The 13,097-nt window shown below is 49.3% G+C and overlaps 1 protein-coding gene across 1 annotated transcript in view; it reads left to right on the top strand.

Moving 5' to 3' along the window:
• The window catches only part of LOC144094461 (disintegrin and metalloproteinase domain-containing protein 10-like), a 28,932-nt gene that overhangs the window by 3,044 nt on the left and 12,791 nt on the right, over positions 1–13,097 (top strand). Inside the window, exons 4-8 of the mRNA XM_077628393.1 lie at positions 1,960–2,274; positions 4,110–4,308; positions 6,874–7,058; positions 10,652–10,850; positions 11,972–12,128. Of these exons, the coding sequence (XP_077484519.1) occupies positions 1,960–2,274; positions 4,110–4,308; positions 6,874–7,058; positions 10,652–10,850; positions 11,972–12,128 (1,055 nt within the window). The remainder of the gene's footprint in view (positions 1–1,959; positions 2,275–4,109; positions 4,309–6,873; positions 7,059–10,651; positions 10,851–11,971; positions 12,129–13,097) is intronic.

Below are 13,097 nucleotides of genomic sequence, written 5' to 3'. Positions count from 1 at the left end.
AAGCCCGCGCGCGGGAGAGGGGGCTTGGGCTGGGATCTTCGGCCCGAGCGGACGTGTCGCTCGCGGCTCCGCTCTTCGCCGGCGGGGCGAGGAAGTGACGGGGAGACGGCCTCCCGTACTCGTCCCGTCCGGCCTTCGAAGTATATATCCCTTGCCCTAGCGCGGGCGAACATTCGCTCGGAACCTTGCTGGTGAGTCGGACGACCTCGATTCATTAGCGTACCTTGTTGCTAGCTGGCGTTATTGTAGCTGTAGCAATAAATGCCTGTTTGTGTCAGCCAATATATCGTTCCTTTGTTCCCCCAGAGCAAGGCCCGCCGTGGTCGGCGATCGTTCCGTAGCGTACGCGATCACGGGGTGAGGTTCGGGCGGCTTTGAACCGTGTCAGCCGCGATTGAGTGGGGAGAACGTACTTATCTCCCCAATTCAAACCCCACAAACTAAACCGTGTGTTTGACCCGTAATATGCAGCTTCTTTAACAGCAGTGCAGCTGCACAAAGTTAGTATCGAAATCCAATGGAACCAATCAGTGCCTTTCGCACGGAGCGCATTGTCAGCTGAAAAGATTAGTTTAAACCCTTAATTTAGAAACAGTCCAAAATGCAATATGTGTTGTGATCCTTCTATTGCAGTGAATTCTTTCTAGTAAATCATCTGCTTATTTGCTTTCTCTGTTTGTACGAAAAAGCAGTTGCCAACACAGTTGCACATATGCAGCTAAAGACTTCGATGAAGTTGCTCGTCACACTTCCACGATTCTTCGACATCAAATTTAATCGTCAGGCAGCTGTGAAATATTGCAAGGTACTGTTTGGAAATATTGAACCTAATGGTCCATTTTTCCGATGCGAACCAAAATCTTTCTTTTGAAGTGGAAACGTTTCTGACGGTAGCAAAAAGAGGTTAATACCAAGAAAATGCAAGCCTGCCAGGGGGACATGTGCAGATATATGATTCAGTGATATCATACGATATGTGAAAAAAAATGCGTTCATGAACTATTTCCCGTTGAAAAATGCGCTTGTCGAGATTTTCAGAGTTTCTGGGTATGAACATGTTTTATAACAAAAGAAATATTTTCAATAACGGGCATTTTTTCCACATTTTTTTAACGCGATCGACAGCGTTAAGAAAATCCGGCGTGGGTCGGCACTGTGAGCGAAAAATTCCCGGAGCAGCAGCCTAGTTGGGACACCTAGGTCACGTGACCCTGTGGCGTCATCACAACCAGCCCACCGGATTGTGAGCAAATTGACCACCGCGGCAGGTGGCAGTTATATGATTGACTGCTCGCGAGAGTTTGTTCAGGTTGCGCAGAGGTTGCTGCTGCACCAGTGCGCCAGAAGTGGTATCAGGATCTCAAGGATCTATTAATGTAATTCGATCGAGAATGACCCATTACGCACATATGGGTATTAACCCATTAACGCTATCGCGTCGTACTCTTGAAGGCGGAGCTCAAGCGCCCCCAGCTACGCGCGCTAGCGCTCGTCTCGTGTCCCTCTCTTGTCCTTATTCTATCGAGCTAAGCCTCCCTTTAAAGTGATGCCTTACCAATTAACCCAAACTTCCACTTTGATCAAATTCTTTCCACTTTGCGTGTTCCTCGTTCAGTGTTCCTGCCAACAGTTCAGAGCTTGCGGCCCGATTGTTCAGGTTGGAGTGTTTCCGGAGCATAAAACCGAACAAACTCTGGTACGGAAAACGATTGATAGCATGTCTCTACTTTCTTCTATAAGCTTTGTAGCGGTCCTATGCAACTGACTTCCACTCATGTTTTCGATGTAGTGGTAGATGACTCCAACGTGTTATAACGAGCACTTGTCCACGTATCAGTTAAGGGCGAGGCTTAGGTCAAGCGTCCAGGAAAATGCTTGTCACGGTGTGACAGGGTACGACAAAAGAGGTTTTCCCTGGACGACGTGACGACAACCGGTGTACGGGCCGCTCGTGCGCAGGTCCAGCAGCGTCCCGGTGCAGATGCGAGGCGACGTCGGCTCTTGTGGGCTCAAGACTCGTCCGAAGAACAGCCCGAGAACGCCACGGGTCGCGGGCTTCGAGAGCGGCCTCCCCGACGAGTGTGCAACCTTGAGATCACCATTGATCACCTCCTGCACGCGCACTTCTTGGACGAAGCCCGCGGCGAAGCTGGGCGCGCGCGGGAGCGCGTCACGGCGCTTGTGGCGCAGCACGTGGCGCGTGCTTCGGACGTCTTTCGAAGCACCAACTTCGGGGGCATCGAGGATGTGAGCTTCACCGTGCATAGGATCAAGGTCTGTTCTCCTCTGGCAAAGACGGAGTAGCACATTCAACGCGTGGCTCATTCAGTCGTAGCTGAACGTGATTTTTGTTGGGCACGCGGTGTTACCAGGTATGCGCGGAAGTCAAGTAGGCATGAGCTGTGGCTGCGAGTCTCTGTACCGTGCAAAGATTGGATTTCCAGCCTCTCACAGATGTTTTTGTCTCCAATACGAAGCAACAAGCGACTTCTGTAGAGGTCTTATTCTGCACAGAATCTATCCTTGATTCATTATTTTACCCCCTACCACCGTTGCCTGTGACGTCAGGACTGAGAACTGAGAAGAATGCAGCCGTTAGCGCCGGTGTCAAATGCTGGGCTCTGTCTGGCCAACGGGAGGAGGAGGAAAAACATTTATTCAGTGCATAAAAACTGGGTGGGTTCAGTACGAGAACCCATTGGTCGCCATCATAATCCGGCCCCTCTCAACCAGCGATTTCTGGTCGAGGGGGCTGTGGCTATGAAGGGTTGCCTCCCAGCGCTCATAAGTCGGATCGGGATTGCTGTCCAAGTCTGGGTTTGCTTGACATTCCCAAACCGCGTGAAAGAGTGTGCCAACTGCTCCACAGGAGGGACAGGACGAATCGCAGGTGTCTGGGTACCATTTACTCATTAGGTAAGGATTGGGCAGAGTATTAGTTTGTAGTCGCCTGATTATGTGCTCTTCATACTTAGGGTTTTGTGAGGAAGCGGATATTTCCTTCTTGTGATCTTACAGTACTCCGTAATTTCTGCGTAGCTTAGTAAGGGTGAGGGGTTGTCAACTATGTCAGAGAGAGGCTGCGTGCCAGATGCTCGGAGGAGGAGAGCTGGAGCAGCTGTGTTGGCCGCCTCATTGCCCGTCGTTGAGAGGTGCCCTGGCGTCCAGATGATCTGGATGTTGGAAGGATTAGACCTTTCCAAAATTTCCCAACACGGAGCGCCAACGCGGCCTCTGGGGTAATTGCGTACCGCTGCTTGTGAGTCGAGGGATATCATTGCAAGTAGCCTTATCCAAGCGGTGGATACCACATCGGCTGAAGAAGCAGCTATCGCACTAGCGATATCAAAGAACAGCGAGGCAATGGCCAACGGTAAAAAGCGTAAGAATTGATTGGGACAAGAACCGTAATAAAATGCGGCGCATATGAACCGGCGTGCTGCGCATCTTGAAGAAAGGGCAGGAATCACTTCTTTCCTTCCAGTATAGGCGCCTATCCGCTGCTGATATTCAGCAGCTAATTTTCGGTTTCTCTGAACGACCCAAATGCACGTTGCTACCTAGAAGAGGCATTCGGAAGAAGTACAGATATGACCCACTGGTGTAATCTATTTGCTGTTTCCTCTTAGATTTCTCTAAAATATAATTAAAGAACATTTCTCGGACGCAGGTGGATTAAAAGTTTCTGACCGACCGTTAATACGAAACAGTGAAACCAAACCACCGTGTTGAACTCTGCAGCTTGCCCTGGAGGTGCCTCGGCTAGTTATAAGGCACAGGCAGAGGTTATGCTCGTACTTAACCTCCCTCTTCATATGCGCTTCATCTTCTGCGACCCATGTGCATTGTAATCCTCTCAGAGCGGCCTATTCCAGATACGTGAGTGCGCTTTCGCTTATACGTGTAACTTCCGCTCGTTCACGTCCATACACCACCCGTGGCAAGGATGTAGAAAGAAAGCGGACATGTCGGTCCCAAGAGAGCCTGCATTTGTGCTCCCCGGTTTCAGCTCGGAACCGAGGGGACGTTTCACGCGATCGATCGGGTTCACGAGATGCAGTGCTAGCAAGCTACAGGAGCACAAACTTCACCTCCCTCTCGGCGCGCAGATCAACGACTCGCAGAGCTGCGCTGGCAGCGACAGTGCTGCTGGCGCTAATCCGTTCTGCGCGTCGGCCGCCGACATTGCCTACTTGCTGCACCTGACGTCTCTCTCCAACCATGACGAGTTCTGCTTGTCCTACACCTGGACGTACCGGGACTTCTTCGGAGGACTGCTCGGCCTCGCCTGGGTCGCCAACGCCGACAGTGAGCGCACCAGTGACATATATAACGTGGGGGGCGCTCGCCGACGCCGGATACGACTGGCGGTGTAAAGTAGGGTTAGCGCTCATAAGAATACATATAAGCAAAAGTTTTCAGAGCAGTTTTCTGATTTCACAGTGCTTCACGAAGAAAATTCAGAGGGCCCTTACGACTGCTTACGTGCTGTGAAGGCGAAAACATCAGTGAACATTGTGAGCGTTCGACATCGACGCAGGTTGAGCACTGAGAAATGAGACGAAGACGCGGCTCCGATCGCTGGTCACTAGAACACTCGATTCGAATACCTGTCGTTAGCTAGCCTCCAACCTAAGAGACGTATGCTATATGCAATGAGAAATCGCATGGCACCACCCGCAGCGATGTAGGATGAGCGAATTCATCACAATTTTAATATGAAAATTGGCTTAAAAAAAAAACAACGAAATCACGCAGTAACTGTGCCACATCTCGGTGGACACTTCAACCTCAAGAGGTAAAAAGTCTGGGAAGGCATACTATAGAAGGTGCATATGTCGTCGGTTCGAATCCCTGTCGCAAGCTAGCCTCCAACTTGACTAGCACATGCAAGCTATATATGCAACGAGAAATCGTATGACACCACTCAGAACGCTGTACGGCAAACGGTCGCTCACTATTTTGGTACGAATATAGTCGGGAAAACTGGCGCCACACTGAGGTCAGCCAGTGGGGCGGGAGGGGATATATGTTGACGAACGACACGTATATGATTGTCTGAAATGCTTGCTGTGTACTTCCTACGGCTGCTTGGTGGAATTGCCCTATTTTTCTCGTCATCGCTTGGAAATGTGATGTATTTCTAAAACACCGCGATACGCGCGTGGGAGTCAACCGCCGATAGGGTATACTGTCGTGAGCTTTATGAAAGGGAACGCGAGAACACGTGGCAGATAGTATCGAACCCTACTTGTGGCGATACGTGGAGGCCGCATTTCGCAACAGGAGACACACATCAGGAGACGCGCGCCGGCACGCGCACACGCACGCACACACAACTGCTTTTTACTCATTGCGCTTGGTATCAGAATAGCACTTTTCCGCAACATTTTTCGGGCATTTTTTTTTAACTTCACACGGCATTTTCGTCCTGAAAAATAAGTCGCGGCATCAAATAATTCCGGTTTAGTTCCTGAGTGTGAAGTGGCTCTGTGATATCACGAACACCGTCACAGATAACTTCCAGATCGCGCGAACTACAAAGCACGATTACAAGCGCTTTCCTGCAGGGAAAAAAAATGCGTAAAAAATTGTGCAAACTTCACTCAAAATGATGCACAAAATCGTCTTCAGAGCACCTTCCACGATCACCAGAGAAAAAATTACTGCCATCTCTTGGTTCCAGAAGAGGGTGAGGAATCCGATACATTTTTTTCGTTGTTTTCTGCTGGACCATCAGTCAGCCGCATGCGCCCAGTATTCGTCATCGTAACACAACTGTGTTCCAGGACTGCACTACTGCACTAAAGAGGAATCTGAACTCGTCTCTTTATCGCGGGAACTCTATCTACACGTTCCGGGCATTCTTAGAAACATGTAATTATTGTCATGTGCGGCCGATTGCCTTAATTAAATCGTTTTAAACGTCTCGGCTCCCGCCTTTTTTTTTTTTTTGAACTCAACGCGGCAGGTATAGGAGGAGTCAACCAACGCGTCAGCCAGTCCCGTGGCGGCTGGCCGCTCTGCCATCGGCGGAGTGATACGTAAATCAGAGTCCACGTGTATTTTTATTTCCATGTGCCTATTTTGCGACTATGTTGTCTGTGACTGGAACTGTTTATTCACAGAAACCTACAAAACAAGATAAAAGCGAAAGCGAAGCCGCCACTGGACTGGCTGAAAGGCACTCCACGCGTTGGCTGACTCCGCCTACCTACCGCGTTGAGTTCAAAAAAAGGCGGAAGCCGGGACGTTTAATGCGATTAAATTAGGACAATCGGCCGCACATGACAATAAGTTTCTAAGAATGTCCGGAACGTGTAAATAGAATTCCTGCGGTAAAAAGACGAGTTTAGATTACTCTTTAGTGCACCTTTAACGACACACTTAGGACAGCCCCGTCAAATATTTATGCTTAGTAAAAATCGATTCTATGGCTCTTTCTGGGTATGTTGATATTCGTCTGGCACCAAAAGCCGCATTTAATGCTGCGAAAATTACACTATGAAATCTCCCCCCAATTCGATTGCAACTTGTAATAGCTAAGAAGGACTCCGTGATCGCCGATTTGAAGGAAATGACGGTGTGGCCTAACCTCTGGGATCCATGCAGTAAAAACTGTGGACGCACCGCAGCTAACTTGAAAAATCGCCCGGTGTGCACGTAGAGAAATCTATCTAGTGTTTGGCCTTTTCTAGTTAATAAAAGCTCCCTAATCAGTGAACGTAATCTCGCTGTCGTCAGAACGCGATAATCTAACGACAAAGGCCAACTTCAGTTTGTCTCAGCATGCCTTTAATAGATTGATCTGCATGTGATTTACGCGTCAGTTCTTCTTCCTGCTAACTTCCCTCGCGCGCACGATTGTCGCAGAGAACCAGGGCGGCGTTTGCGAGAAGGCGAGGCCGTCCGCAGTGTCCGTTGGCGGCAGCGCCCAGGTGCTCACACTAAGCACCAATGTTGGCGTGCTCACGTTTCTCAACTACAACTCGTTCGTGGCGGCCGCGGTCTCCGAGATGGTCTTCTGCCACGAGCTGGGGCACAACTTCGGCGCCGAGGTACCCTCGCCATGATGCGCGATTAGGATGCGGCGGCAACGGGGCTTGCTACGCTTGTCACAAAACCTGCCTCCTTAACGTAACTTCACTCCTACGATCACTCAGGCGAGAGTGGGGTGAACAAATTACCAAGTGTTTGCGCTCTTCTCCGTAACTCGCGAATCTCAGCGAAAGGTCTCGCTCTGCTGCCGCCTGCCTTTTGCTAATGGTCAAGACCCACGGAACACTCAGACCTTGTGGCAGCCTGGGCCACCATAATAAACGCCATGGGCGCATGATCACATGCTGGCATGAGACCGTTACGTGACCGAACCTTGACCGTCTACGTTTTACGGGGAGGGCTCTGTATAACAACGTTCACTGCGAAACCGGCACGAATTTCCAAATAATCGCGTAATATTATTTTTGACAAGTATCGGCAAACAATACGGAGTTATTTGCTACCGTCTTTCTTGGCATCGTGCTCAGGAAATAAGTAAAGGCCGGCTAAAGCGGAACACACACAAAAAAAATTTGACGGTATTAGGAAGTTCGAAAAGTATCGTGCCCCGATCCCAGGCAAAATAAGAAGCCCCACTAAAGTAACGGAACTATCAGACTTGCAGTGAATGCATGCGAAATTGGTTCCATGGACGCCAACGCAATCTTGTGAGCCTGTTCACGTGACAAACACTGTTACGAGACACAACCCGGTAACTGTTCCGTTCCATGACCCGGTACAAACGTGGCAGCTATACAGCCGGGCTTTGTGTGTTGCCTGGTCGCCTGGCTGCTCGATTGTCTTGGATTTCCTGCCTTCTTAGCAGCTTTGTCTGTTTTAGTTTCACAGTTGTTGCCCTTTCGCTCAGTCCTGTTCTTCCCATTCTTGCTAGTCGGAAAGGGTGCACCACTTAAATCCAAAAGAAACATTGTAGAATTTCTGCAGTTGGCCTTCTTTCATTTTTTCCTTCTGTCTTTAGACACACGAAAAAGCTTAGCGTCGCTATGCTGCTTAATGCTCTGCAGAGTTTTCTCCATGTGTTCGTTGTGCCTATCGGCAATCACTCAACTTTTGTGGCACGTTCGGGCCATCCTAAAGACCGGCAAGGCAGAGGTGGTGTGTAGAGCTAGCAATAAAGCCATTATCGTTACTTTATATCCAGGAGAACAAGACCTCAGGTATTCCCCACTTGTAGCCTGCTGCTACTGTAATTTTCTCTTAACAACACGAGGAGCAAACCCTCTTAACTTTTTCTTAAGCTGAGATGAATAGATAATTGTAATAAACAAATGTCGAGTTTTATCTTCTGCGGTTGTACTGCACAGTACCGAAGAAGGTAGTGTGCGGAAATTCACTCTTTTTTGCACCGCTTTCTCGTTCAACGAAGGCATGCTTCGCAATTTTTTTCTCTGCTTGGTAAAAACCAATTTGTTCTATAATATACATTTTCCACTTATTTTTCTTAAAAGGCTGAAGATTAAAGCAAATTTGGCAGAAGAAGGCTGTCTATAATAATAATTGGTTTTGGGGGCGAAAGGAAATGGCGCAGTATCTGTCTCATATATCGTTGGACACCTGAACCGCGCCGTAAGGGACGGGATAAGGGAGGGAGTGAAAGACGAAAGGAAGAAAGGGGTACCGTAGTGGAGGGCTCCGGAATAATTTGGACCACCTGGGGATCTTTAAGGTGCACTGACATCGCACAGCACAAGGGCGCCTTAGCGTTTTTCCTCCATAAAAACGCAGCCGCCGCGGTCGGGTTCGAACCCGGGAACTCCGGATCAGTAGTCGAGCGCCCTAACCACTGAGCCACCGCGGCGGGTAAGGCTGTTTCAGCATTCATTGAGTTCCTCGTGGCTTGCTACAGGTCTAGACAATGTTTGAATTTTTTTGTTCGAAAACCACAGATTTTGGTTTTGAATTTTTGCGATGCCACGACCGTTGGTATATCTACGGTTAGAATAAAATATACAGGAAATCTCAAATTCAGAAATTTGAAAAACAAAAATGGTCTTGACCTGCGTTATGGTCCAAGGAGTGCAACAAAATAAACTGAGATAGTTCGATTGAACAGTTGTGAAGAAATATGTTCCGCAAGGTCGCTATCTATCGGCAGAAAAACCGACACAGAGAAAAACGCCGCTGTTTGAGCGTTTTGCCCCGCAATGCACAGCCGCCACTGTTTACGGAACAATATTTTAGAGCACTTGCCGATCCATTTTAACAATGAAACTTCGGAGAACATAAAAAAGCGAGTCATGCAAGCTGATAAAACATTTACCAAAAAATCAATTTTTTGGGTATTACAAAGCAGTGCACATATGGCCGTAGTTTATATAATAAAACTACGCTACAGGACGGGACAGTGGAACGTAGCAGACAGGACCCATGCAGACTTACAACTGACGTAGAAGTAAAGCACCTGTGTTCTATGATGTGAGCGGCGAGGCTTGCATCGTGATCAGATCTTAAATAATTCCTGGGCTCGCGCAGGTGATTATTACCGGACACTGTATTAATGATGGTATGCGCGAGTCCGCACTCATCATAAAACATAAGTGCCACCCGTTGTTTGACAGACATGTATGCTCGGAAGCGCCAAAGATCAACTAGAGCGAGTGACATTTAAAGCTGCGCAGATCGCAATATTTGGCAGTGACATGAGCGCGGTACGCCCTCGGTGCATCTTTTTAATAGAGAGCTAAGGTGTCATGATGCAGCGTGAGGTGTGCTTCATGTTTGTTCATGCTATATTCAAGAGCGCATACTCATCGGCACTGGTATAAAAAGACGTTCCTCGCATTTAGTGAGTGAGTGAATAAAATTTTATTGCCCAACAGAAAACGCGTCCCCCCCTGGCGCTAAGGCCAAGGAGGCGGGAGGCACCGCCTAGACGAAGGTAGGGAGGTCTTGTTCCCTGGAGGCGCAAGAAGCCGCCGCCTGGAATAACCGTTACTGGCAAGTCTGCACGTGTCCCGCCTGCTCCTTTCCTGTCCCGTGCTTTAGCAGTTTTATTCTTGAAATGCTTCACCAAGTGGCCCCTGACCATACTCTGTTGAAATCCATTCAATTTGATTGCATGTTTTGGGGTTAGGTGGCGCTAAATAACAATATCGCGCTTTGCCCCGCTCCCCCTATTCGTAAGTCGTCTTGTAGCGCCTTTGCGTGCAAGCTCGTGCGTGCAACCATCCAGCGTCTGCGTTCGAAGGCCAGGACGAGAAGGAGGAAAAAGCTTTATTTAAAAGGCCACCACTGAGTCCCAGTGAAGAAGAGAGCTTGCTCAGCTAAGGCCTGCTCATAATCTTCCAAACTCAAGTGAAGCCAAGCACTCCAGGAGGGGGGGTTGGAAAGTAAGGAGAGGTAACGGCAGAGTTACATGAGAGGTACATGTACTACATGAATACATGCGTTCTGTGTCTGGACCGAGGCTGCGGCATCGCATAAGCGTCGCTTCTGAACTTTGCTTGACCTGTAAAGCATTCATTTAATAGTGCATCGGCAGAGGCAAATTGGGTCACTGGGAAGCAGTGTCTGTGCGGAGGCTTTTTGCATTCTTAAAGCACACAACGGTCGCGCAACAGCGACAGAAGACTGTGACCGTATGTCTGCGCAGCACGATGCTCCCTCGGGCCATTCCTGCTATGGCAAGTGCGCCCCGTGCGGCGAGGTCGGCAACTACATCATGTTCCCGTCTGCCGCTCCAGCCAAAAAGCCCAACAACGACAAGTTTTCGCCTTGCAGCCTGGAGAGCATCCGCAGCGTCCTGGTGCCCATGATCGCTGGTGACAGCCCTCGCGAGAACTGCTTTCTTGGCAAGCATCATTCGCACACGCAGGGGGTGTTTCACGGCTTCGCGGGGCAGGATCAATCAGGACCGGAAATTCCGCTATCTGGTCAGGGGTGACAATGGTGACAGTGAACCGACGTCCCAGAGCTATTTAGAGCTATTGGCATGCTAGCGGAATCTGGTGGTTATAAATGCAGCTGTCCCCACAGACTTGTGGTGTTTTTTTTTTTCTGCTGCTAACTTCTACTGCGTCTTTTCGTCTAATTCGTCCTTTCAAGCGCATTTCAAAAAATGCTGCTGCTTCTAAGTAACGCTTCTGTAACAAAGCGCCGCTCGGGAACTCTCAGCGCTTGGGCAGCTCGCGAACGCCCATAATGAGGCAACTCGCTGACACACCGGTCTCACCTGGCATGCCAAATCTCACGACCATGCTGAGGAACAGCGCTAGTAATAGTACAGTCGGATACAAGTAAAAAAAAAACGGCTAGCCGGAGATAAGGTTTTAAACTCACTCTTACTTTTTTGCCGTTTAGGAGCCAGTGCTCGAAACCTAAAAACACTCCGGAAAATAGCGAAATTTATTTTGCAAGGACCGCAACAACATTCGTTGTCGAACAGCAAAAAGAGCTGTGCGTTAACTGTGACCGATTCGGCCTCTGATTTGAGAAGCAGACAAGAGATGTGCTGTTATCGCGTAGTGAAATACACTCAAGCTCTTGACGGATTGTGACGAGCGTTTGTCTTGCATTCGCAACATTTAGAGCGCTGGCATTTTAGGGCGAGCCACAATGCGCAACTCTCACGCAAACCTGGCGGTTTGTGTGTACTCGACAAAGGCTTTACGCTCCTCTGTTTACCAGTGTCTCACATCTCTACCGTGGAATGCAAGCCTCAACATGCCACATTTAAGTCGTCTTTCATACATCACCCTGCGCTAATGAACTGCGTGGGCGCTGACGCAAGACTTACAAATTAACTGCCGCTTACCGAGCATGTTTCAGCGTGGCTACTTAAGCTTGGCAGTGGAGCGCATTAAAAAGTTTGTAGCAGACACTAGGGGACCAAAACTGTACCACTAGGCTCCCTATAGCAGCCCTGCGGAGGCGACTTGCGGTGCATTAGAGGCCGCCTCATGTGTGCCCGCAGCCGACAGCGGGCCTATCTGCGGCAACGGCGTCGTCGAGGAAGGCGAGGAATGCGACTGCGGCATCCACGACTCCGACTGCACCGAACAGTGCTGCCACGCGAGGCACAACGCCGCCGGCGCTCCTGCGTGCACCCTGCGCGTCGGCGCCGACTGCAGGTGAGCAGATCGCCCCTCTACACCAACGGCAGACGAACCGGTTGCTTCAAGCTCGCTGCAGCGTGGGTAGGGGAGACACTTAAGCAGATGGACTCTTCTGAAGGGCGAGTAGATGTGTTTAAGTGTCCCAAACGAATTCCATCAATATGCACGCAATAACGGTTTATTCTCGATAACTATAACTCGAATTGGTTCGAATTAAGCGGAGTTCGAACTGAGGGGAGCTTTTCCAATACACACGATGGAAAACCGAAGTGTCTGCTCGAATCAGCCGCAAGTTCGAATTAAGCGATTGCGCCTAGATACCACTGTATGCCATAATCATCATCATCATCATCAGCCTAATTACGTCATGTTCAGGACAAAGGCCTCTCTCCCCCATACCCACCATTTAACTCTGTCCTGTACCAGCTGCGGCCGCCTGATCCCCGCAAGCTGACCAATCTCATTCGCCCATCTGACTTTTTTCCGCCCCTTACTACGCTCGCCTTCTCTTGAAATCCATTACGTTACCCTTAACGACCATCGGTTATTTTGCCCTCGCATTGCATGCCCAGTCCATGCCCATTTCCTCCTTTTGATTTCGACAAGGAAGCCATTAACTCGCGAATATTCCGTCCCAATCTCGCTGAAACTATCCTTACGCCAATTGCACCAAACTGCGCCATCCCGATAAAAATTGGCACAATTGCGCCTAATTGCTCCAAACGCAATGCTTTCGAATAGGAGGAGTCGTGCGCCGGCTGTCCAGGCAGAAATAAGCACAGCCGTTTCAAAATGTTAGGGTCCGTTGAAGCCCACTTGTAGCAAACATAACTGCCTCGCGACATTATTTTCTTATGTTCCAAAGTTTGCAGTAAATAAAAACGAACGCCGTAAGGCGGACTTCAGTGGTGTACTTTTAACGCCACGCATGTACGAGCCACTTTCGGTCTGGCGAAGGTTTGGCATGCGTTTTCGAGCCACTGC

This window comes from Amblyomma americanum, chromosome 6 (genome assembly GCF_052857255.1).
Source record: "Amblyomma americanum isolate KBUSLIRL-KWMA chromosome 6, ASM5285725v1, whole genome shotgun sequence".
Taxonomy (NCBI): Eukaryota; Metazoa; Arthropoda; class Arachnida; order Ixodida; family Ixodidae; genus Amblyomma; species Amblyomma americanum.
This window is presented reverse-complemented; position numbering and strand designations above follow the sequence as displayed.